The 27441-nt window shown below is 44.0% G+C and overlaps 1 protein-coding gene across 1 annotated transcript in view; it reads right to left on the bottom strand.

Moving 5' to 3' along the window:
• Nucleotides 1–27441, bottom strand: part of SMC1B (structural maintenance of chromosomes 1B) — a 1336696-nt gene that overhangs the window by 512592 nt on the left and 796663 nt on the right. Inside the window, exons 16-17 of the mRNA XM_030213853.1 lie at nucleotides 23987–24128; nucleotides 19845–19990 (exon numbers count right to left, since the gene is read on the bottom strand). Of these exons, the coding sequence (XP_030069713.1) occupies nucleotides 19845–19990; nucleotides 23987–24128 (288 nt within the window). The remainder of the gene's footprint in view (nucleotides 1–19844; nucleotides 19991–23986; nucleotides 24129–27441) is intronic.

The following is a 27441-nucleotide window of genomic DNA, read 5'->3' on the forward strand; positions in this document are numbered from 1 at the left end:
CTGTGAAATCTTGCAGGTAGATCTTAGGAAATTGGAAGACTGGGCATCCAAATAGCAGATGAAATTTAATGTAGACAAATGCAAGGTGATGCACATTGGAAAGAATAATCTGAATCAAATTGATGCTAGGGGTCCACCTTGGGGGTCAGCACTCAAGAAAAAAAATCTGGGTGTCGTTGTAGATAATAAGCTGAAATCTTCTGCTCAGTGTGCGGCATCGGCCAAAAAAGCAAACAGGATGCTAGGAATTATTAGGAAAGGGATGGTGAATAAGACCGAAAATACTATAATGCCTTTGTATCGCTCCATGGTGCATCCGCACCTTGAGTATTGTGTTCAGTTCTGGTCGCCGTATCTCAAAAAAGATATAGCAGAATTAGAAAAGGTTCAAAGAAGAGCGACCAAAATGATAAAGGGGATGGAACTCCTCTCGTATGAGGTAAGGTTAAAGAGGTTAGGGCTCTTCAGCTTGGAAAAGACGGACGAGGGGAGATAAGATTGAAGTCTATAAAATCCTGAGTAGTGTAGAACGACTAGAAGTAAATCGATTTTTTATTTGTTCCATTACATGGAAACACTTTTAAAACAAAAAGGAGGAAATATTTTTTCACTCAACTCTTTGCCAGAGGATGTGGTAACAGCGGTTAGCGTATCTGGGTTTAAAAAAGGTTTGGACAAATTCCTGGAGCAATTTTTAGTATGGAGTGTTGCCACGATTGGGTTTCTGCCAGGTACTTGTGACCTGCCTTGGCCACTGTTTGGAAAACAGGATACTGGGCTAGATGGACCATTGGTCTGACCCAGTATGGCTATTCTTATGTTTTAGGGTGTTATGGGGAATGTGACATAAGTACATAAGTAATGCCATACTGGGAAAAGACCAAGGGTCCATCGAGCCCAGCATCCTGTCCCCGACAGCGGCCAATCCAGGCCAAGGGCACCTGGCGAGCTTCCCAAATGTACAAACATTCTATACATGTTATTCCTGGAATTGTGGATTTTTCCCAAGTCCATTTAGTAGCGGTTTATGGACTTGTCCTTTAGGAAACCGTCCAACCCCTTTTTAAACTCTGCTGAGCTAACCGCCTTCACCACTTTCTCCGGCAACAAATTCCAGAGTTTAATTATACGTTGGGTGAAGAAAAATTTTCTCCGATTTGTTTTAAATTTACTACACTGTAGTTTCATCGCATGCCCCCTAGTCCTAGTATTTTTGGAAAGCGTGAACAGACGCTTCACATCCACCTGTTCCACTCCACTCATCTCTCTATATAAAAGGCAACACCAACGTTCTATGAAGCCTCCAGCCGGAAGTGTGAGGGGGCGAGATATCCGGTTTCCCTATGAGTGTCTGCCCCGCCCTCTCTGTAACACAGTCAGTGAAGGAAAACAGCAGAGCACGAAATCAAATCGCTGGTTCTAACAGTGAAGGACTCAGAGGGGGGAGGGGAGAGAGGCCAGAGGGCAGGGACACACACACTCCCACATGCACACAGAAGAAAACATTGCTAGCCCCTGTTTCATTTGCATCAGAAACGGGGCTTTTTTACTAGTTATTTTATATACCTCTATCATGTCTCCCCTCAGCCGTCTCTTCTTCAAGCTGAATAGCCATAGCCTCCTTAATCTTTCTTCATAGGGAAATCGTCCCATCCCCGCTATCATTTTAGTCGCCCTTCTCTGCACCTTTTCCAATTCTACTATATCTTTCTTGAGATGCGGCGACCAGAGTGGAGACATCAAAATGATATTATCACAGTGTGATTGACCACTTTGACTGGTGTTTTGTTTTGTCTAGTATAGATTTACCTATTGATTACACCAGCGTATTCCTGTATTTACAGTTTGAGTTTGTAATCCTTCAGATTTTCCCTGAAGGGGGTGACGGTGCACACTGTCTCGTTTTTTCTTCCTAATGTGGTTTCTGCCTTCATCTCAATCAACCTTTCTTTCTTTAAGCTTGCTATCAGACCATCTGTCCTAGGTATACAACGTGCCAAATAAATGGACCGAGTGGAGACATCAAAACGATATTGTCTGGATAAGGTATGCAAGAAAGACCATGTCACTGTCCTATATATTTCCTTCAGGGAGAACAGGCTTCCTCCAGGAAGTCGCGACAATTTGGGTAGAACGCACATGGAATCTGGCCGGAAGCGGTTTACCCGCTAGTAAATACGCAGACGCAATAGCCTCCTTGACCCAGTGAGCAATCATGGCTTTGGAAGCCACATTACCTTTTTGAGGTCCCAAGCAATGCACGAATAAATGATCTCACTGACGGAACTCACTGGTTACTTCCAAATAAGCCTGCAAATAGGTGGGAAAATGTGGGATACAAATGCAAAAAAATAAAATAAATAAATAAATAAATAAATAGTGCAGGAGTACATGGCGAATGTCAAGCAAGCGTAAAGAAAGAAAGGTTGATTGAGATGAAGGCAGAAACCACATTAGGAAGAAAAAACGAGACAGTGTGCACCGTCACCCCTTCAGGGAAAATTTGAAGGATCTCGACAGGACAAAGCCTGGAGTTCTGAAGTCCTGCTTGGGCCAATACCTGGATCTCTGATTAAAGCTAGGTCACCCAGGACAATAGCACCTGGTATCTTTAAAATGAGGACAAGCTTGACCTGACCAGAAAGACCCCAGGATATGGTAGGGAAAGTAGATCCTAACTTTGGTATAAATCTTTTGCTGATGAGCAATAGGAAGAAATGTCTTCCCTAAGCCTATGTCGAATATCACTCCCAGATACTCCAAGATTTGTGTTGGAAACAAGTGACTCTTGGTGAAACTGAATACCAATCCTAAGGACTGAAGAAGAGTAGCTATCCTGGATGAAACCTGAAGACTCTCTAGATAGGAAGCTTCGCAAATCAGCCAATCGTCAAGGTATGGATGAACCTGCAATCCATCCTTGCGATAGAAAGCTGCCACTACTACCATGACCTTGAAAAATGTCCTTGGTGATGTGGAAAGGCTGAATGGCATGGTCATAAACTGATAACATTCTCCAAGGATTGCAAATCACAGGGATCTTCTGTGGCGAGGTCAAATGAGAATATGAACGTACGATTCCTTGAGATCCAGGGAGGTTAGCAACTCTCCCTGCTGGACTGAAACTATTAGACGATAATGTTCCTATTGTGAAATGTTGAACCTTTAACACTGTGTTGATTGTTTTGACGTTCAAAGCCAGGTGGAAGAAATCCCCTTTTTTGGACAACAAAGTAAATGGAATAACTTTCCGTTCCCCAATCACAACTGGGGACAGCCTCTACTGTGCCTAAATGAAGAAACGTTTGTAAGGTGGCTTGAACTGCTTGGCATTTGGGCTGGAACTTGCATGGAGATTCCAAGAAAATAATCTGCAATGGAATGGGAGAAATCCAGCTTGTAATCCTGCTTTAGTATTTCCAGGACATATTGGTCTGAGGTAACGTTGGTTTACTTCTCATGGAATATGGAGAGGTGCCCTCCTGCTATCAGGGCCGTGCCTAGGGTCTCTGGCGCCCCCCTGCAGACTATCAGTTGGCGCCCCCCCCCCCCCCCCCCGTGAAAATGATCACGCCCCCCCCCAATGAAAATGATCGCTCACCACTTGTCACACTGAAAGGAATTGTCAGCAATATTCTTAGAAACAAATTGCTATACATTGCAAAATAAGATAGCAGATGTAAATTCTCAAAGTGGACATATTCCAAACGCTAAAATGAAAATAAAATATTTTTTTTCTACCTTTGTTGTCTGGTGACTTTCTTTTTTCAATCATGCTGGTCCAGTATCTGATTCTGCTGCTATATGTCCTCTTAACTCCATTTCCAGGGCTTCCTTTCCATTTATTTCTTTACTTTTCTCCTTTCTTCTTCATTTCTTGCTCTATATCCATTTCCAGCAATTTCTCCTCTCTCCCTGGGTCCTGCCCTCCCATCCATGTCCATTCTTGTCCCTCTCTGCCCTTCCCTCCTCCATCCATACCCAGCAATCCTCCTCTCTCCCCTCCCCTCCATTTCCAGCAATTTGTCCTCTCCCTGGGCCCCCATGTCCATCCTTGTCCCTCTCTGCCCTTCCCTCCTCCATCCATAGCCAGCAATCCTTGCCTCCTCTATCCCCTCCCCTCCATTTCCAGCAATTTGTCCTCTCCCTGGGCCCCCATGTCCATCCTTGTCCCTCTCTGCCCTTCCCTCCTCCATCCATAGCCAGCAATCCTCTCTCCCCTCCCCTTCCCTTCCAGCAATTTGTCCTCTCCCTGGGCCCTGCCCTCCCATCCATGCCTCTCTGCCCTTCCCTCCGCACCCTGGGGCCTTTAAATCTTTTACTTCCGGTCGCAGCAGCGTCAGTGAAAGCGGAGCGCTGCCGACGTCTCCCTTCCCTTTGCGCTCTTGGTTCCCTCAGTGTCCGCCTTCTTCTGACGTCAGAAGAAGGCGGGACACTGAGGGAACCAACGAGTGCAAGGGAAGGGAGACGTCGGCAGCAGTGGCGTAGCTAGGGTAGTTGACACCCGGGGCCGGTCATTGTTTAACACCCCCCCCCCAATCCAGTACTAGGCATACCGAGAATACAAAACACTCACGACCTATAGAGCAATTTTACCATACCATAAGCAGTCATTTCTACGAGTTACACAAGGAAAAGGAAAGCATCTTAAACACTACAGTGAGCACTAGAACATCAATTCACCTATTGTAAAACGAAACCAGACAGAATAGTACAGATCGTAGATCCTGCACAGTCAATGCCAACTGAAAGCCATGTCTTTTTCAAACACAGATACACCCTAATCCACTATAGGATAAGTAATCATAAACTTTCTATTTAGACAAAAATTAAACTGAACCCCCGATACCAGACTCTGCATACAATGCAACACCACAGAAACAGAAAATGTCCCCTAGTACTGTGCAAAATATAAAGACAGCAGATGTAAATTTGAAAAAACTAACAAATACCAATCACCACTTTACAAATTAACAAATAGAAATAAAACAAATACAGAAAATAAAATAATACCATTTTATTGGACTAATACATTTAGCTTCCAGAGGCCAAAATCTCCTTCCTCAGGTCAATACAGTATAGTGCTGTTACAGTATCCTATCCTGATCTGAGGAAGGGGGTTTTGTTCTCTGAAAGTTAAGTCAAAATGTATTAAAATTAGTCCAATAAAAAGATTACCTTATTTACATGTTCTATTTATAAACATTTATTAACACAGCTAAAATACTATATCCTAAAGCAAAATAATAAAAATATATAGTTACAGTTTGTTGTCTTTGGTTTCTGCTTTCCTTATCTTCTTTTCACCGTCTTCCTTCCATCCAGCATCTGTCTTCGCTCTCTCTCTGCTCTCAAGTGTCTGCCCTCTCTAATGTCCCTTCCATCCACATCTGCCCTCTATTTCTGCTCCTTCCATCCACCATCTGCCCCAGTCTGCCATCTCTCTCTCCCCCTTCCATCCACCATCTGCCCTCTCTCTCTCCTTTCCCTCTAGCATTTGCCCACTATCTCTGCCCCCTTCCATCCACTGTCTGCTCTTTCACTCCCTTCTATCCACTGTCTGCCCTTTCTCTCTGCTCCTTCGATTCACCATTTGCCCTCTCTCTTTCCCCCTCCCATCCATTCAGGGTCTGCCCTCCCTCTCACTCCCCATTCCATCCAGGATCTATCCCCCCTCTCTCACTGCCCCCTCTTTTCGGCTCCCAGTTCCCACCTGCGGCTGCCCCTAGTTCCAGATCCATTGATTCTCCCATCCACCCCTGCCCCAGGCATGACCCCATTCTCCCTCCTGCTCACTTTTCAGACCCCAGTTCCAGCTCCATGCCCCTTCTCCCATCTGTCTCCCACCCAGTCCCTTCTGCCCATCCGAGTCCCCCTCACCCCATCTGTCTCCCACCCAGTCCCTTCTGCTATCCAAGTGCCCCCACCCTCACCCCATCATCTGTCTCCCACCCAGTCCCTTCTGCCCATCCGAGTCCCCCTCACCCCATCTGTCTCCCACCTAGTCCCTTCTGCTATCCAAGTGCCCCCCACCCTCACCCCATCTGTCTCCCACCCAGTCCCTTCTGCCCATCCGAGTCCCCCTCACCCCATCTGTCTCCCACCCAGTCCCTTCTGCTATCCAAGTGCCCCCCACCCTCACCCCATCTGTCTCCCACCCAGTCCCTTCTGCCCATCCGAGTCCCCCTCACCCCATCTGGCTCCCACCCAGTCCCTTCTGCTATCCAAGTGCCCCCCACCCTCACCCCATCTGTCTCCCACCCAGTCCCTTCTGCCCATCCGAGTCCCCCTCACCCCATCTGTCTCCCACCCAGTCCCTTCTGCTATCCAAGTGCCCCCCACCCTCACCCCATCTGTCTCCCACCCAGTCCCTTCTGCCCATCCGAGTCCCCCTCACCCCATCTGTCTCCCACCCAGTCCCTTCTGCTATCCGAGTCCTCCCCCACCTTCACGGTCACCCCATCTGTCCCCCACCCTCACCCTGCCTCGTCTTCTCCCTGCCACCCGTCTTTAAAAAGAAATTGCCGACGCGATAGCGAGCGCAGCACCTCGTGTGGAAGTAAAAGAAGCAAATCCGATCATCTCATTGGGCCTTCCTTCACTGTCCCGCCCTACAGGAAATAGGAAGTTGCGTCAGAGGAGGGCGGGACAGTGAGGGAAGGCCCAATGAGATGATCGGATCCGCTTCCTTTACTTCCACACGAGGTGCTGCGCTCGCTATCGCGTCGGCAAATAAATTTAAAGGGCTGGTGCGGGGGGGGGGGGGGGGGGTGCCAGGATGAAGAGCAGCGGGAGCGGCGGCACCCCCCTTTCTGGTGACACCCGGGGCGACCAAAAGATTTAAAGGCCTCGGCGGGGCGAGGGTAAGCACCGCGGCGGCGCCCTCCAGAGGTGGGCGCCCCCCTGCGGCGCTTACCTCGCTTACCGCATCGGCACGGCCCTGCCTGCTATTATGAAACCAAAGGACTGAACTGAGACCCCATCATTGGGAGGTGCAGGAGGCATTGGTAGACCTGGAGTTTGAAGCCGAGTTCTTTCTGTCAGCATACAAGAAGGCCTGTCTTTGTTGAAGTAGTAACCCTGAAAGTTAAATTTGCCTGGTGTTATGTTTCTGCTGTTTTGCTAAGCAGGCTGAGGAGAGGCTGGTTCCCACTCTGCTAGGGCTAGGGAGGGGCTAGGGATCTCTCTGCTAGGGTAGCTGGGTGGGACTTGCTTGCTATTGGTCAGCTGGGTGGTAGCTGAAGTCTGCAGTGACAAGCTAGGAGCTATTTTTACCTGCAGTTTCAGGTAAAGCACTGCTTTAGCGTTTTGGGACTCTCCGGCAGAAGCTTCTTATCTATTTTTTCCCTGAGAGCTTGCTGTGTGTGGTGGGAGGGATCTGTTCCTTCCCTCCTTGTGTTCTTAGTGTTGGCTTGTCAGCATTTGTTCTGTGTCCCCTTGTATGTGTTTGTCTCAGTGTGGGGTTAATTGGCTTTTCCCTGCAGCTGGGCGGTGTTCTCTGGTTGAGGTGAGTGTCTGGCAGAACACATTAGACGATGCAGTAACATGCAGCATGCCCCAGCAAATAAGAGAACTCTTTGCATACATTTGTGTTTTTGCAACACCAAATCATGCTTTACAACTATATCAAAAATACAAATTTTACATGATGGAAGAATTACAACATATGCATGGTTGCAACAATGACTGCTCAGTTTGTGAACAACTATGTCTAACAAATATACAAACCATTCTAAATACACATGACAAAAAACTAGAACAATTTACCAGAACAGCACATTTGTAACACAAATATAGTCCAGGCTGTTTTGGGATACAAAATTCCCATGACACTGTACACAACTTTGCAAAAAAGCCATTTTGTGTGCAAAAAATTCACATGTGGACAAAATAAATGAGGAAGTTCTTGAAATTTTAGAAGGGAACACAATCACTTACTTAAGCACAGATTCTATTACAGACTCCAATGAAGAAGAACAACAATTATATCCTGTAGAGTTCCTTCATGAGCAAACACCATCTGGCATGCCTTCACATAAACTTAATTTAAAAATAGGTGCAATTATTATTCTACTCCGAAATTTAAACACCACACGCGGTTTGTGTAACGGAACATGTTTAATTGTTAAAGACTTGAAACAAAACATCATCATTGCTGAAATCATCAGTGGATCAACTGCAGGCAGTAAGGTTTTTATACCATGAATTCACCTAGCACCCTCACAGAGTGACCTACCATTCACACTCTGCAGAAGACAATTTCCTGTCAAACTGGCATTTCCAATGACCATTAACAAATCACAAGGTCAAACATTTAACAAAGTTGGCATTCATCTTCCAGAACCCGTGTTCACACATGGGCAACTATATGTTGCTTTTTCAAGAGTACGGAACTCATGTGATGTAACTGTAAAAATACTTGAAGGCCCAGAACAAGGAAAACTTATTCCACATTCAAAAAAAATGTACACCAAAAATATTGTGTATAAACAAATATTACAAATGTAAAAAAAAAAATATGAATAAAAAAAATAACACAAACTGCTTTGTAACTTCATTACACTACAACCTACAAACACAACAACAAAACAAACAACACTGCAACAAAACAAACAATAACAAAAGAAATGGCACATAACACAGAATTAACAAATATTCATCACCAACACAACACAATGACAAAAAACACCTCTTTCAGCACAATCATTGCAAAAAACAAATACCTTGCTAGCGCCCGTTTCATCACTCACAGAAACGGGCTTTTTTACTCGTTTTTCAATAAAATACTCCTGTTGTCCCAGCCTTGAAGGCCCAGTGTTGCTTTTTTTGTTGGGATAAGCAGCATAAAATGTATTGAACTTTTTTGGGATTTTGCCAGGTATTTGTGACCTGGATTGGCCACTGTTGGAAACAGGATGCTGGGCTTGATGGACCTTTGGTCTGTCCCAATGTGGCAATACTTATGTACTTATGTAACTTTTCCTCCAGGAACCTGTCCAAACGTTTTTTAAACCTTGATTTGCTGACTGCTGTTACCATATCCTCCAGCAGCAAGTTCCAGAACTTATTATTTGAGTGAAAAAATATTTCCTCCTATTTGTTTTAAAAGTATTTCCATGTAATTTCATTGAGTGTCCCTGGTCTTTGTACTTTTTGAAAGAGTGAAAAAATCAATTCACTTTTACTCATTGTAAATCATATCTCTCCCCACCCTGGCTGTTTCTTTTCCATGCTGAGGAGTCCTAACCTCTTTAGCCTTTCCTCATATGGGAGGAGTTCCATCTCCTTTATCATTTTGGCTGCTCTTCTTTGAACCTTTTCTAATTCCGCTATATCTTTTTTGAGTTACGGCGACAAGAATTGAACGCAATACTCAAGGTGAGGTTGCACCATGGAGCGATACAGAGCCATTATAATATTATTTGTCTTATTTTGCATCCCTTACCTTACAGAATTATTTTTTAAACTAGACTTAGAGAGGTATAGAAGGTATTCAAGCAGTTTTTGTGTATGACATGTTGGAGGGTCTAGGGCCTTGCCCTCACACCTCTTTGATATGAATGTACAGCACCTCTTAGTGGAATCCTTTCTGTAAGACAACATGATTTCGGAGACAGTCTCAGGCAGTTGGCGGGCTGAAAACTGTATGCTCAACCTCCAGGCCACGAGGGCCAGGAGGCTGAGATGCGGAAGGAGACCCTTGCTCTGTGCGGCGAGGGTCAGTTCAATCTCCAAGGTTATTCTAAGTACAACTCCCAGAAGAAGAGGAAACCATATCTGCCTCAGGTAAATAGCATGATGAGGATTGTGGTTCCTCGGTCCTGCTTGAGTTTCAAGCATTGTCTTCCCGATCAGAGGGATCAGAGAACACGCATATAGAAATCCCTTCCCCCAATGAAAGGGGAAGGCATCCAACGCTAGCCTGTCAAGTGATCTGAGAATGGAGTAGTACTAAGAGACTTTGCTGTTGAAATGAGTGACAAAGAGATCCTCCGAGGGGGTGTCCTACTCTCAGAAGATCTTAAGAGCAATGCCCATATATAGAGATACTTGTATGGTTGCATCACTCAGCTCAATCTATAGACCAGACTGTTGTCTTTCCCTTCCAGGTATGTGGGCCCGAGTATCATGCTGTGGCTGGTGGCTCACTGCCATATCCTGACTGCTTTCTGACATAATGGTTAGGATCCCGAACCCCCCCTGCTTGTTGAGATAGTATATAGCAACCTAATTGTCTGTTTGGATCAGAAGAATTTGGTTCAACAGCCAATCTCTGAAAGCCTTCAAAGAGTTCCAAATTGCCTGGAGCTCTAGGATACTAACGTGAAATTGAGTCTCCTCCATGGACAGTGACACTGAGTGTAAAGCCCATCTACATGAGAACCTCATACCAGGTTGGATGCATTTGTGGTTAGATTTTTCTCAGGAGGAGGAATTTGGAATGAAAGTCCTCAAATCAAATTGGTCCTAAATATCCAGGGAAGGGATTGCCACAAGTCTGGATTGATTGAATGATATGACATTCTTCAGATTCGCTATGGCTTGACACTACTGGGAAACCAAGGTCCACTGGGTGTCTCACAAATGGTGGCATGCCATGGGTATAACATGCATTGTGGAGGCCATGTGGCCTAGCAAACTCAAAATCTACCAAGCTCACTTGCTGGCTGTGCTGACCTGATATTGATGCAAATGAGCGAATCCACCCTTACTCGAGGAAGGTAGGCACAAGCCTGTACCATGTCTAACAGGGCTCCTATGTACTTCAATTGTTGAAACTGGGAGTTAATGAACTTTAGGTAGTTAACAAACCCTAGTAGCTCCAACACCCAAATTTCTTCGCACTGACTCCTGAGTACCTTCTTTTGATGGGTTCTTTACCAGCCAATTGTCCATGCTCTTCCAAGTCTGCATAGAACTGCTACAAACACATCAAGACATTTTGTAAACACTCTGGGAGCAGATTCAAGGCCAAATGGCAGAAAACGATACTGGTAGTGGTCTTTCCCTACTCAAATCTGAGATACCTCCTGTGACTGGAACATATCTGTTTGTGTGTGTAAAAGCATCCTTTAAGTCCAGAGAGAATGGTCTCTTCCCCACGGAAAATGGAAACATCCTACTCACTCCGCTGCCAAAAGATGCCAAGAAAAGCACAATGGACTTAACCAACTACTGACCAGTCGCTTCTATCCCACTCACAACAAAAGTGATGGAAGGCATAGTGACGAAACAACTCACGGAATACCTGACCAAACACTCAATTTTACAAGAGTCTCAATCAGGATTTTGATCAAATCATAGCACTGAAACTGTACTAGTGTCGGCAATGAACTCATTCAAAAAAAATGATCGCAACTGGCAAGAACATACTCATACTACAATTCGACATGTCTAGTGCCTTCGACATGGTGGATCATGAAATTTTGTTACACCTACTAGAGTACTTCAGAATCGGAGGCCCAGTTCTCAAATGGTTTGAAGGATTCCTCACCACCAGATCCTATCAAGTAACAACGAATACGGACAGATCGCCACCATGGATACCGGAATGCGGAGTTCCTCAAGGATCCCCCCTCTCACCAACTACCTTCAACCTAATGATGATACCATTAGCCAAACTCCTAGCCAACCAAAACCTTAACCCCTACACATATGCTGATGATGTTACGATCCATATCCGGTTCAAAAGTGGCTTAAACGAAATAACCAACGAGATCAACCAGAGCTTCCAGATCATGCACTCTTGGGCGGACTCATTCAAGTTAAAACTCAATGCAGAAAAAACTCAATGTCTAGTTCTCACCTCCCAATACAATACAAACAACTTCCCTACAATAACCACCCCCTACTGCACACTTCCTATCTCAGAAAACCTGAAAATTCTTGGAGTCACCATTGATCGAAACCTCACTCTCGACACCCACGCGAAGAATACAACGAAAAAAAGTGTTCCAATCGATGTGGAAACTCAAAAGAATAAAACCTTTTTTTCCCCAAGAAACATCTTCCGCACCCTAGTACAGTCATTAGTAATAAGCCACTTGGACTACTGTAACGCTCTGTAAGCAGGCTGTAAGGAACAGACCATCAAAAAACTCCAAACAGCCCAGAACACCGCAGCCAGACTCATTTTTGGAACACCTAAATACAAAAGTGCGAAACCCCTAAGAGAAAAACTGCACTGGCTCCCGTTCAAGGAACGAATTGAGTTCAAGATCTGCACGACTGTACACAAAATCATTCACGCAGATGCCCCACTCTATATGTTAAACCTAGTGGACTTACCGCCCAGAAATGCCAAAAGATCGGACCGCAAATTCCTCAATCTGAACTTCCCCAGCTGTAAAGGAATGAAATACAAACAGGCTTATGCTACTACCTTTGCGTACAAAAGTACACAGTCTTGGAACGCACTACCCATGGCCCTGAGAACCATGACTAATCTAACCAGCTTTCGCAAAGCTTTGAAAACACATCTCTTCAACAAAGCCTACAAAAATCACCCTCAATGAAACAAATCATTCCTTAAACCACCCAAGTACACCAAAAAACACCTCTCACACGACCTTACCTAACACCTTCCATCAAAATCCTCTTTCACCTCTGTTTTTAAATCATGTAACGACGTTATCATATCTATACTCTGTAAGCCACATTGAGCCTGCAAAAAGGTGGGAAAATCTGGGGTACAAATACAATAAATAAAAATAAATAAATCCAATCATTTGCCTGAATCATAGGAAGAAGGATGACCAGATTTTTTTAGGGCAATAAGGTGTAGGATGGGACAAAATCCCCCCCCCCCCCCCCCGAGCACGAGGAAGTACTTTGAATATAATCCCTTCTGTTCTTCCCCTGGTGGAATGGTTCGACTGCATAGGCCTTTATAAGGGAATAGTTTTCCACTTCAAGCACTACCTGATAATGACAGCTAAGTCTTGATGCACTCGGTGGACAATTTGGAGGAGTTTGATGCAAATTGAGGGTGTAACCCTACCAGACTATTTGAAGGACCCACCAGTCTAAGGTTACAAGGAGCCACCTTGCTGGAAAAAAATTCAGCCCCTCTCTGTCCATAAGGTTGTCCGGAATGTTTATAGTTTATTTAAAAGCTTGCTATAACGTTGTAACTGACAAAGCAGAACAAAATGGTGTACAATCTAAAAATCTGAAAAAGGAATTCCATTAAAAAAAAAAGTAAAGCACGTCAACAGAAGGTCATACAAAAACTAAAGAAAAGAAGGATAGAGAAGGAAAAATAATAAAATAGCACAGTGAGTCAGTGTATTTTAGTTTAGTTTAGCTGGTTTCTCAGGCTTTCCCCAAAACCTCTGGGCACTTATTTTGGCTATGCTTTGCTGAAACCAGTCAAATGCTTGTCTCCTGCTTAGACTGTGGAGCTGGCTGGAACCTCTGAGTCCGCAACTGCTGAGGTTGGGAGCATGAAGCCTGGGCCTGCTGGGGAGGGCAAGTTGAGAAAGTGAATCTACGCCTTTGAGAGTAGTAAGAACTTTACCGACTGGCACCAGAAAACCTCTGAGAAATGGAGGCCGCAGAACGAGTGGGCCGAGACAGGGGCTTGATGGTGTCAGTCCTCTTCTTAATAAAGTCAGCATTATCTTCCACCTTGTCCCCAAAAAGGTTGCCTCTTTGGCATGGGATGTCTGCCAACTTTTCTTGAACCGCTGGTTCTAGGTCTGAGACTAGTAACCCTGAGAGTATGTGCATGCCAATACCTAATGCAGAAAGTCTGGATGCCAAGTCAAAAGCATCTTCAGTTACCTGTGCTATGTGCTTTTGACACTCTTTCTGCTCAGCTACTAGCTGATGGAGTTCTGCAACCTCCTTTGGCGGTAAAGTATCCACAAACTCTGCAACAGTGTGCACCAAAATCTTCAAGTAGAGGTTCATATAGAATGAGGACAATAAGTATCGAATTCTGAAACGTTTTCTTCCCAAAAAAACTCCAAAGTGCAAGCATTCCTAACCTGGGGGCACCGAGGTACGGGTTCTTGAACTTCTGGCTCTTATAAGGGCAGATTTGACCACCATGGAATGGTGAGGAAATTGCGGGAGCCCTCTGTACATAGAGTCTGCCTTCAGTACAGGCTTCATAGTGAAAAGAAACTCCCAATTCCTCATCTGTGCATCTTAAGGAAGCTGTGCATGGTCACTGTCACAACCTCCTTAGGAGGAGAGTCCTAATCTAGGACCTCAAACCTTTCAGCCCTGAGCTCATCTTTGATTTCCAAATTAAATGGGATGGCTTTAGCCACCTCCCTCAGAAAGTTGACATAAGAGAGCTTCCCTGGGGGAGACTTCCTTCTTTCCTGTGATGAAGAGGGGTCTGGCCAAGGGATCACTTTTCTGAGGGCTCCTCAAGCTTAACCTCGGACCCCCAGGAGCAGTCCATATCAGATTCAGAAAATTACTCTTCATGAGATGTCCAAATCTGCACCTGCCTCGGGCCACTGGGCACACAGCAAGGCTCTGGGCAACAGCACCGAGGTATGGGTCCTTCTCTTGCTTTACAGATCGCTTCCTTCCCTGAGGACTGGAAAGGAGCACTGAATCAGTCGGTACTAGCTTCAACACCTAACGCAGCACCGGCATCGACAAATGCCTGACAGAAAGGGTACAGGTTTCTAAGATTGGTTAGGGCAGCACTGTGGCCGACAAAGATGCTCTTGGTGCTGCGTCAGGTTATCCTCTAGATCCTCTTGTAACATGACCTGGAACTGGTCCTCGGGCACAGGCATCCATAAAGGCATCGTCCAGTGCCAATACAGAGACAGCTGCCAAAATGAGGGAGCTCAATTGGAAGCAGTTCCTGGTTTCAGTGAGACTGGCATATTGGCACGGGTTCCACAGAGGGGGAATGGCTCTCTTGCTATGGACGCTTCTTGGGTACTGGAGATGCCAGTGACCTGGAGCTCCAACACCATGCTGTGAGGAGGATCAATGTCGATGCTTCTTCCCCTGCGCTTGATGCATGATATCTGGATCTCTTGATGCCGAGGATGAAGCAGAAAACTCGCAGGTCCTTGGTTTTGGGTCTGATCATTCGCAAAGGGAGATCTTCTTGATGTCAATGCGTCCTTAGTGTCTGGTGCAGCTCCTGATGCCACTGGGACTGATGCCGAAGTCGAGGGAACGGACTTCAGAGCACCAAAATTTTATTGCGCAAGGCCTCTTTACTCTGTTTTCTTTTCTGCATTTGAGAACAGAATTTACAAAGAGAGGACTTATGAGCAGGCCCGAGGTACGGTAGACACCGGTTGTAAGGATCTGTCATAGACAAAGTCCTACCGCACCTTGAGCGTTTCTTAAACCAACTGGGAGGCTTCTGGGACATATCAGCAAAAATAGCCAAAGCAAATCAGATGGCTAAAAAAAATGTTGGTTTTTTTTAAAGTTCTGAAGGGGAGCTCAGGCCTAATTAAGTCATGAGCCATGGAAAAAGAAATAAAACTTACTGAAAACACTAAGAGCTCTGTTTACTAAGGTGCGCTAAATGTGTAGGCACCCATAGGAATATTGTGGGCGCCTACACAGTTAGCGTGCACTAAAGGCACTAACGCGCCTCTAGCACGACTAAGTAAACAGGGCCCTAAAAACATTTAAGGGACATATACTGTGGGTTATGGAGATATGTTGATTTTAAAAGAGACCTATACATGCAGACATGTTTTTTTTAAATACTAGCATGAATCTATATGTATTGACAGTGTGCCATTCACTATGAAACAGCAGAGAAACCAAAAGAGGCTCTATTTGTCTGCAACACCAAACAGGAAAACAGCAAAGCAGACAGGAAAAAGACCAAACAAATCTTTATTGAATGAGTTCCAGTCCTGATGTGGCCACGTTTCGAAATTGGCTGCATAAGGAGATAATATTGACAACCTGTACAACAAAAAATATATAATCACACCATTAAAAATGCAAGTAATAATGATAAAAAGAATTTTCAAGTTCAATTAAAAATCATGATCATCTATGTAAACATTAAAATCATCTATAAATGATAGACAAAAAAGCATATAAGTAAACAACTTCTATTCAAAAAAACCTTAAAAACATATATAGAATGCAATAAAAACACATATCAAATACACATTAAAATAAATAATAAAAATCTAATAGAAAAAAGGTTCTAGGTGTAACTACCTTTTTTCCTAAAAACATATAGAGAAAAAACACCAAAGGTAAATTCAAAATGAATAAGACACATACCTAAACAGGGAAATTGTTTTTACAAAGGCACATAGGCACGTCAAATTGGCACTACCGCTCAGCTACTGTGTGCCCCGGGCGGCAATTCCATTTTTGGCACGTGCCCAAAACACGTAGTAGAAAATATTTTCTATTTTCTACTGCGGGGCCCTTACTCAGTGGTAATCGGTAGTTGGCACGTGCTGCACGCTTGCTGTCAAGTCAACTGGTGGCGTTAAGGTCTCAGACCAAAAACAGACGTGCGTTGGTTTTCATTGTGGCACACGTCCATTTTCTGGCGCATTAAAAAATCTCCTTTTTTCCAGGCGCGCTCAGGAAATGGACCAGCACGCATCCAAAACACGTGACTACACTAGCGCAAGCCACTTTTGGGAGTGCCTTAGTAAAGGGGCCCCTAAGTGTTTTTGAATAGTTATTTACTTATATGCTTTTTTTATATATATCATTTATAGATGATTTTAATGTTTATATATATATGGTCATGATTTGTAATTGAATTTGAAAATTTTTAAATCATTATTATTTGCATTTTTAATGGTGTGATTGTATATTTTTTGTACTAGTTGTCGATATTATCCCCTGATGCAGCATATTTGGCAAAATGTGGCCACATTGGGACTGGAACTCATTCAATAAAGACTTTTTTGGACTTTTTCCCGTCTCCTTTGCTATTCACTATGAAACAGACAGACATCACCTAGTTATGTGTCTAATTCACCCTGCTTGTTAAAAGAGAACTAGGCATTACGTTGCATCAGAAGTGTCAAAAGAGAAATTTGAATGCACTACTTGTAATAATTTATGCTTTGATGAGCAATACTCTGTCATTTAAGTCTGAGAATACCCATCTCTATGAGACTTTTTTAATTTGGATATGTATTTTAGATTTACTTAACTTATCCAACCTCAAGGCAAGTTATAAATTTAAGTGCACAATTTATTTCCCTTTCCAAGCGAGCTTACACTCTAAGTTGTACCTGAGGCAATGAAGGGTGAAAGTGACTTCCCCAGGGTACAAGGAGCATGAGTGGGAGAAGCAGGATTTCAAGCCTGGTTTATCTGGTTTTTAGGCTATTGCTGCTTCTTCACTCACATAAGAACATAAGCTCTGCCACGCTGGGAAAAGACCAAAGGTCCATCAAGCCCAGCACTCTGTCTCTGACAGCGGCCAATCCAGGCCCCAAGAACCTGGCAAACCCCCCAAATTTAATATTGATCAATGGACTTTTCCTTCAGGAATCTATCCAGACCCCTTTTAAACTCAGCAAGGCCAGCTGCCATCACCACCTTCTCTGGCAATGAGTTCCAGAGTCTAAATACGTGCTGAGTAAAGAAAAACTTTCTCCGATTTGTTTTAAACCTACCACATTCTAATTTCATCTTGTGTCCCCTGATTCTATTATTGTTAGAAAGTGTAAACAAACGCTTCACATCCGTCCGCTCTACCCCACTCATTATTTTGTAGACCTCTATCATATCACCCCTCAGCCACCTTTTCTCCAGGCTAAAGAGTCCTAGCCATCTTAACCTCTCCTCATAGGGTAGTCGTCCCATCCCTTTTATCATTTTTGTCGCCCTTCTCTGCACCTTCTCCAATTCTTTTATATCTTTTTTGAGATGAGGCGACCAGAACTGAACACAATACTCAAGGTGCAGTCGCACCATGTAGCGATATTACGGCATTATAACATCCTCATGTTTGTTTTCCATCCCTTTTCTAATAATACTCAACATTCTGTTCGCCTTCTTAGCCACCACAGCACATTGAGCTGAAGATTTCAAGTCCTATCCACGATGACTCCCAGATCCCTTTCTTGGTCCGTAACTCCTAAAGCGGTACCTTGCGTAACATAGCTGTAATTCGGGTTCCTCCTTCCCACATGCATCACTTTGCACTTGACAACATTGAACTTCATCTGCCATTTGGACGCCCAATCCCCCAGTCTCACGAGGTCTTCTTGCAATCTTTCACACTCCTCCTGCGATGAGACGACCCTGGATAACTTTGTGTCATCTGCGAATTTAATTACCTCACTAGTTACTCCCATCTGAAGGTCATTTATAAATATGTTAAAAAGCAGCAGTCCCAGCACAGACTACTACTACTACTAAACATTTCTAAAGCGCTACTAGGGTTACGCAGCGCTGTACAATTTAAATGAGGAAGGACAGTCCCTGCTCAAAAGAGCTTACAATCTAAAGGACAGGTAAGCAGTCAATCAAATGAGGGAGTGTAGGTTTCCTGAATAGAGGTAAGTGGTTAAGTGCCGAAAGCTACAGTGAAGAGGTGGGCTTTGAGTAAGGATTTGAAGATGGGCAGGGAGGGCGCGTGGCGTATGGGTTCGGGAAGTTTATTCCAAGCATAGGGTGAGGCGAGGCAGAAGGGGCGGAGTCTGGAGTTGGCGGTGGTGGAGAAGGGTATTGATAGGAGGGATTTGTCCTGTGAGCGGAGGTTACGGGTAGGAACGTACGGTGAGATGAGGGTAGAGAGGTAATGAGGGGCTGCAGATTGAGTGCATTTGTAGGTTAGTACGAGAAGCTTGAACTGTATACGGTATCTGATCGGGAGCCAGTGAAGTGACTTGAGGAGAGGGGTGATGTGAGTATATCGGTCCATGCGGAAGATAAGATGCGCGGCGGAATTCTGGACGGATTGAAGGGGGGATAGATGGTTAAGTGGGAGGCCAGAGAGTAGTAGGTTGCAATAGTCAAGGCGAGAGGTAACGAGCAAGTGGATGAGGGTTCGGGTGGTCTGTTCAGAGAGAAACGGGCAAATTTTGCTAATATTATAGAGAAAGAAGCGACAGATCTTGGCTGTCTGCTGGATATGGGCAGAGAAGGAGAGGGAGGAGTCGAAGATGACTCCGAGGTTGCGGGCAGATGAAACGGGGAGGATGAGGGTGTTGTCAACAGAAATGGAGAGTGGAGGAAGAGGAGAAGAGGGTTTGGGTGGAAAGACAATGAGCTCGGTCTTTGCCATGTTCAGTTTCAGATGACGGTTGGACATCCAGGCAGCAATGTCTGATAGGCAGGCCGAAACTTTGGCCTGGGTTTCCACCGTGATGTCTGGTGTGGAGAGATAGAGCTGGGTATCGTCAGCATAAAGATGGTATTGGAAGCCATGAGATGAGATCAACGAGCCCAGGGAAGAGGTGTAGATCGAGAAAAGAAGGGGTCCAAGGACAGATACTTGAGGGACACCAACAGAGAGCGGGATGGGGGTGGAGGAAGACCCCTGAGGGACCCCAGTAACTACCCTTATCAATCGAGAATAATGACCATTCAACCCTACTCTCTGCTTCCTATCCCTTAACCAGCTCTTAATCCACAATAATACACTGCCTCCGATCCCATGACTCTCCAGTTTCCTTTGGAGTCTTTCATGAGGCACTTTGTCAAATGCTTTCTGAAAATCCAGATACACAATATCCACCGGCTCCCCTTTGTCCACACGTTAGTTCACCACCTCGAAAAAATGCAGTAGATTTGCGCATGCTCAGAATTACAATAGTTACACTGATTTTCATCATAAGAACAATTTGGTAATTTAAACAGATGAAAAACCTAAGGTGTTCCCCCCAAAGATACTTAAGTCTGTGAACTACCTGTTAATAGTTAATAATTTCTTCCTGGCTTCTTCGACCTGATTTTGAACTTCTCCCACTTCTGATTTCTTAAGGATGAGTAGAATTTTAACCTGCTTCTGTTCAACCATAGCTCCATCAACCATTTGTAAAATCTGTGCTTCATTCTGCATAGACAAAATCATTTTTTAACTCAATAAATAGTTTTTAATAAAGGGCAATGCATGACAAGGGGAAATGTCCTAAATTCAAAAAGTATTCTTGTGCAAGAAGCACTAAATAAAAGCTCATTTGAAAGCAGGATCTGAAAATTTGTTTACCATTCAACTCTTTTTAGTAATAAAATGAATTTATCATTGCATAACTCCATTGTACTTCCATTTTACATATCAAACCAACAAAACAGTCCATTTTATTAATACAATCAATTTTATATTCATCTTAAAGATGTCTACAAAATAGTTCTGTTTTTAAACTCCCTTCAATAGTTGACACTCCAGGGGCACCATGACTACTGGAATACTAGTTTTTTTTTCTGTAAATATCAGTTATGCTCGCTGTCCTCACTTTAACTCTTCAACTTTATGCTCTCTTGATTACTAATCTAATCTTATACCTCATCCATTTAGTTCTATAGGACCACCCATCTCAAAATCCTTGCTTATTTTCTGACAGCAGTTAACCTGAACACCACTGCATAAAGCGAAGATACTTATCTGTAGCAGGTATTCTCCGAGGACAGAAGGCTGATAATCCTCACAAGTGGGTCGGCGATCCGCGCCAGCCTGGGAACCGCCATTTGAAATAGCAAAAGGTTTGCTAGTGCCTTCTGAGCATGCTTCGCGTCCGACTGCGCATGCATCAAGTGCCTTCCTGCCCACCAAGCTCCTCAGTTCAGTCAAGAGTAAAGAAGAGAGATAAAGGAGACAACTCCAAGGGGAGGTGGGTGGGTTTGTGAGGATTATCAGCCTGCTGTCCTCAGAGAATACCTGCTACAGGTAAGGATCTTCGCTTTCTCCGAGGACAAGCAGGCTAAATAATCCTCGCAAGTGGGGTATGCCTAGCATCCAGGCTCACTCAAAACAACAAACGCTGGTCAATTGGGCCTCGCAACGGCGAGGACATAACATAGATTAACGTAAAACTATATACAAGCTAGCTGAGAGTGACCTGGAACAGAACAAAATGGGCTTAGTGGGGGGGGGGTGGAGTTGGATTCAGTACCCCAAACAGATTCTTCAGCACCGACTGCCCAAACTGACTGTCGCGTTGGGTATCCTGCTCAAGGCAGTAATGAGATGTGAATGTGTGGACTGAAGACCACGTTGCAGCCTTGCAAATCTCTGACTTTAAGTGAGCCACTGACACAGCCATGGCTCTGACATTATGAGCCGTGACATGGCCCTCCAGAGTCGGCCCAGTTTGGGAATAAGCGAAGGAAATGCAATCTGCTAGCCAATTGGAGATGGTGCATTTACCGATGGCAACTCCCCTTCTGTTGGAATCAAAAGCAACAAATAACTGGGTGGACTGTCTGAAGGGCTTTGCCTGCTCCATGTAAAAGGCCAATGCTTTCTTGCAGTCCAAGGTGTGCATGCTGCTTTCGCCAGGGTGGGCATGAGGACGGGGAAAGAATGCTGGCAAGACAATCGACTGGTTCAGATGGAACTCCAACACCACCTTTAGCAGGAACTTAGGGTGCATGCAGAGGACTACTCTGTTGTGATGAAACTTAGTATAAGGTGCATCCACTACTAAGAGCTGAAGCTCACTGACCCTATGAGCTGAAGTAACAAACACCAAGACAACGACCTTCCAGGTCAAGTACTTCAGATGGCAGGAATTCAGTGGCTCAATCGTGAATACGCTGAAAGGGTTGAACTTAGGACAGAAAGTGGTGAACTGGATAAGAAACTGGTTGACCGACAGGTGGCAGAGGGTGGTGGTAAATGGAATCCGTTCAGAGAAAAGGAAGGTGAGCAGTGGAGTTCCTCAGGGGTCGGTGCTGGGGCCTATTCTGTTTAATATATTTGTGGGAGATATTGCTGAAGGGTTGGAAGAGAAGGTGTGCCTTTTTGCGGGTGACACAAAAATAGCCAATAGAGTGGAAACTCTAGAGGGCGTAGAAACGATGAGAAGGGATCTCCGAACGTTAGAAGAATGGTCGAGGGTCTGGCAGTTAAAATTTACCTGCGTTGAGTTACCTGCTGTGTCTTCGACTCAGAAATTGGGATGCAAGAGTGGAACCCCTGAGGCAGCTTCTGGCAAAACGGGGACTCTCTGTCGGGTGAATTGGACTCAACTCGGTGGTGAGTTGGGCAGCACAGCACTGGAGACATTGACAAGGATAAGTGGAGTGTCAGATAAGTGCTGAGGGGCTGTGACACCTGAGCTGTATGATTGAATTTTGGCATTCTGTGTCCGCTTTATATGCACAGTTTATCACTGGGACTCTTTAAAATACACTCAAATACCTCTAATTTGTGGACTTTTGTTTTAGGCAAAATGATGGTACACCTAACCCATGCCTTATAGCTGTGTATGCAGGCTGGCTGGAAGGAATTACTGAAGCCTTTTTTCTCCACCTTGAGGTGTGGATGGGAGCGTTTGTGGGTCTAAGTGGCATTGGGTGCACTGGCAAAATGGTAGTATAATTGCAGCCACGGAAGCTGCGTGTTTGGATATTCATAGTTAAAATTTAATGGGAGCCTACCTGGGTGGCAGCCAATACCGGAGCCGCAAAGCAGCACCGAGCTCAGAGACCGCACCGCAGGTGGAGGGCCAGACATAGCTGCAGCAGACGGCATGGTAGGCGCAAGCACCTCCGATGCTGAAGCAGTGTGGCTCAGCAGTCCTTCCAGAAGCTCTGGAAGCAGGGCCCGAATCCGCTCGTCGAGAGCTGCCATCGGAAATGGCTGTGGGGCTGGTGGAGCAGTCGGTGACAAAGTTGCCTGGGGCTCGGGAGCAGGAACTGGACTGCTGGGAGACCGACGCGTCGGCACCTCTTGTATGGAGGGAGAGCGGTTCTCCTGGCATCGACACTTCTCGGGTGCCGATGCCCTCGGCGCCCCGGAGCTCCCGGCACCATGCGTCGAGGGAGAACGGTGTCGGTGCTTCTTAGCCTTCGCTCGATGCACCTCACCGAGGCTTCTCGGTGCTGATGAAGACGACTTCAAATCCCGTTTCCTCGGGGTCTGGTCCAACGATGGTCGGTCCTGGGGGGGCCTGCATAGCAGGAGGTCTTGAGGCAGGTGGAGACCCACTCGATGCCTCACTGCTCCCAGCATGTCTTGGTCTCTCAGCAACCACGCCCATCTCCATTCCTGACGCCGGTGCTTCCCCCGATGCTGACATTGACGACCTCGATGCCGAAGTTGATGCCAACGTCGAAGAACCAGACTGTGCCCCAAAAAGATTCTCTCGCTGGGCTTCTTGAGCCATTTTTTTGTTCATACGAAGACAAAGGGCACAACGAGCTGGGCTATGGTCATGCCCAAAGCACTGTATACACCATGAATGGGTACCTGTGCCTGATATGGTCCGTTTCCACCAAGAACAGCGTTTGAAGCCACTCTTCGATGACATGGAAGGGAAGACAGCGCCGGCTAAATTAAAAGACGCGATCATGCGAAGAAAAAAGGGCACAAAAAGGGAAAAGGACCCATCCAAGCAGGCCTAAAAGCGGCGGCAACGAAAAAGAAAGGAAACTTGACACAGGGAAACTAACTAAAGGATTTGTTTTTTTAAACAAAATGAAGAGAAACCAAGGGAAAAAAGAAGAAAAACTGAGAGGCACTTCAAAAATATGGTGAGGCTCTTTCCCGGGCACACAGAAAAACACTGCTGCTCCTCGCGTGGAAGAAAATTAACTGAGGAGCGCAGTGGGCGGGAAGGCACTCGGCGCATGCGCAGTCGGACGCATGGTGCGCTCAGTAGGCTCTAGCAAACTTTTTTCTATTTCGAATGCTGGTTCCTGGGCCGGTGAAGATTGCCGACCCACTTGTGAAGATTATTCAGCCTGCTTGTCCTCGGAGAAAGAATTCTATTTTGCCTAAATAAATTAAACCAAAACGAACACCAGTAAAAGTAACATTCACATTAACATATAGTTTGACACATGAAGTCACGTGTGCAAAGTCAAGTACGTTTTATTTGTTGTTTACCTCCTTCAGCCTAACGAGCTCTTTTTCCTCATTGCGAATATCCTGTTTTAACTTGTTAACTTTGCTCCTCTCCTTCTCCAGCTGCCCTCTGGAATAATCCAGCTGAATTGTTAGTCGAGTCTTCTGGTTTTCAAATGCCAGTCTGGAAAACATGCAAACTATGATCAATTATAATTCAGCATTTTGTGCAAGGCAATAGGGGGAATCCTGCTTCATTAGTTCTCAGTGTGATGGTGTGGAGAGCAACATATATGCTTACATGCCCAGACAGTAATGGCAAGTAGGTATATATGTTGCATTTATTCTATAAAGTCAACATAAATGTTATGTGCTTTTCTAAATTTGCTTTCACAACTCCTCCTACTGAAGTTACACTTCCTCTGAGGTACAAGTATCTGTGTGTATATGCAAGAACCAGCTCATGTCTCCCTTCTGTAAAATTACCAAAAAAAAAAAAATATATATATATATATATACCCTCAAACCATGAGAATAAAACATCTTGCCTTTCACAGTAATAGCAACATCTGCTGGTAGCAGCAACTATTATAATTTATTAAAAGCTCTGGGACCCTTTTACCAAACTGCGGTAAAAAGTGGCATTAGCATGTCCTTACACAAGTCACTCCTGCCTGCTAAGGGCATTTTAACTGCAGGGGTAAAATGGCCAATTTTTCTAATTTCACTATTAATGGCCATGTGCTGATCTTCCCATTAACGAATGGCCATTAGTGTGTGAGCCCTTACCGCCACCCATTATGTAGGCAGTAAGGGCTCACACACTAACCATGCACTAATCGGTTAGCACGTGGCAATATAGCTGCGCTAACCGATTAGTGCAGAACAAGCTCACTCTCCGCACCAGACCTAAATTTCATTTTTTTAGCTCATGTGCAGTGCGTGCACATGCAAAAATTACCCCGCAGTAAGCCCTTTCTTGCTGTGGTATTCACGCATTATTGCTTACCATAGCTTAGTATAAGGACTCCTAAATGTATAATTGATTTATCACTGGCAAAAACAATTAAGATATATTAACTTTATTAAAACACTGCAGTGAAAATTCATCAATACTTTAGCCAAACCATGACCAGTTTATAGCACCTTGACTTTCATAGATCATTTTTTTACAAACCCATTAAAAATATGAATACCAATAAAAATATAGTAATATAGCTATAAATTCCAAAACAAAGCCATCACAATAGAATCATAAATCACATAAAGCTAACATACTGCCTTGACCTATGCTAGTATATCTTCCCATATTGTTTACCTTCCAATCTATCACCCAGTGCAATGGAGGGGATGACATAACATAATATAACATAAGCATTGCCATATTGAGATCAAGTCCAGTATCACAAGTACCTGGCAAGATCCCTAAATAGTACAAAACATTTTATGCTGCTTATCCTAGAACATGCAGTGGATTTTACCAAGTCCATCTTAATAATGGCGTATGGACTTTTCTTTTAGGAAATTATCCAAATCTTTTAAAAACCCTGCTAAACTAACTGTTTTTACCACATTTTCTGGAAACAAATTCCAAAGTTTAATTACACATTGAGTGAAGAAATATTTTCTCTTAATTCATTTTAAATTTACTACATAACAGCTTCTTTGCGTGCCCCCAAGTCCTAGTATTTTTGGAAAGAGTAAACAAACAATTCACATTTACCTGTTTCATTCCACCCAGTATTTTATAAACCTCTATCATATCTTCCCTCAGCTGTCTCTTCTCCAAGCTGAAGAGCCCTAGCCACTTTAGACTTTCCTCATAGGGAAGTCATCCCATGCACTTTATCATTTTTGTTGCACTTCTCTGTACCTAATTCTACTATATCTTTTTTGAGATGCAGTGACAAGAACTGCACACGGTATTCGAGGTGCAGTTGCACCAGGGAGCAATACAAAGGCATTATAACATTCTTAGTTTTAATTTCCACTCCTTTCCTAATAATTCCTAACATTCTATTTGCTTTCTTAGCAGCAGCTGCACACTGAGCACAGGATTTCAACGCATCATCAACGATGACACTTGGATCCTTTTCCTGGGCGGTGACTCCTAATGTGGAACCTTGCATTCTGTAACTATGGTTTGGGTTCCTCTTTCCCACATGCATCAACTTTGCACTTGCTCACAAGGAAAGTCATCTGCCTTTTGGATGCCCAGTCTCCCAGTCTTGTAACATCTTCTTGCAATTTTTCACAATCCTCTTGTGATTTAAAAACGTTGAATAACTTTGTGTCATCAGCAAATTTAATTACCTCATTAGTTATTACATTACCATCTCTAGATCATTTGTAAATATGTTAAAAAGCAGCAGTCCCAACACAGACCCCTGTGGAGCCCCACTATCTACCCATCTCCATTGAGAATACTGACCATTTAACCCTACTCTCTGTTTTCTATGTTTTAACCAGGTTCTAATCCACAATAGGACATTGCCTCCTATCCCATGACTTTCTAATTTCCTCAGGAGTATTACATGAGGTACTTTGTCAAATGCCTTTTGAAAATCCAGATATACAATATTTACCAGGTCACCTTTATCCACATGCTTATTTACCCCTTCAAAGAAATGTAGTAGATTGATGAGGCAAGATTTCTCTTGACTAAATCCATGCTTATGTATATGCTCTGCAATTTTGTTCTTTATAATAGTCTCTACCATTTTGTCCGGCATCAACATCAGGCTCACCGGTCTATAATTTCCTAGATCACCTCTGGAACCCTTTTAAAAATTGGCGTTACATTGGCCACCCTCCAATCTTCCAGTACCATGCTTGATTTTAAAGATAAATTACATATTACTAACAATATCTCTGCAAGTTAGTTTTTCAATTTTATCAGTGCTCTGGTATGTATACCATCTGGTCCAGGCGATTTGCTACTCTTCAATTTGTCAAATTGCTCTATTACATTTTCCATGTTTACAGAAAATTGTTTCAGTTCTTCTGACTCATCAGCACTGAATACCATTTCTGGCACCGGTATCTCTCCCACATCTTCCTCAGTGAAGACCGAAGCAAAGAATTCATTTAATCTCTCTGCTATGGTCTTATCTTCCCTAATTGCCCCTTTTATCCCTTGGTCATCTAGTGGTCCAACTGATTCTTTTGCTGGCTTCTTGCTTCTAATAAAATTTATTATTCTGTGTTTTTGTTTCTAAACAGGCAAAATCTTAAACCTATGGGCCATAATAAAATAATATAATATTGGTAATATGCAATTAGAAATTAAAATTTTAATTATACTTTTACCAGCAAAAATGGAAATATTACAAAAATTAATAAAAATGTATATAAAATATAACACCATATTAATTCATATGAATTCCAAGAAAAACAGGAGTAAATATTTTTTCACTCAATAGTTAAGCTCTGGAATTTGTTGCTGGAGGATGTGGTTACAGCAGTTAGCCTATTTGGGCTTAAAAAAGGATTGCACA

The sequence above is a fragment of the Microcaecilia unicolor genome, chromosome 9, assembly GCF_901765095.1.
Source record: "Microcaecilia unicolor chromosome 9, aMicUni1.1, whole genome shotgun sequence".
In the NCBI taxonomy this organism is placed as follows: domain Eukaryota; kingdom Metazoa; phylum Chordata; class Amphibia; order Gymnophiona; family Siphonopidae; genus Microcaecilia; species Microcaecilia unicolor.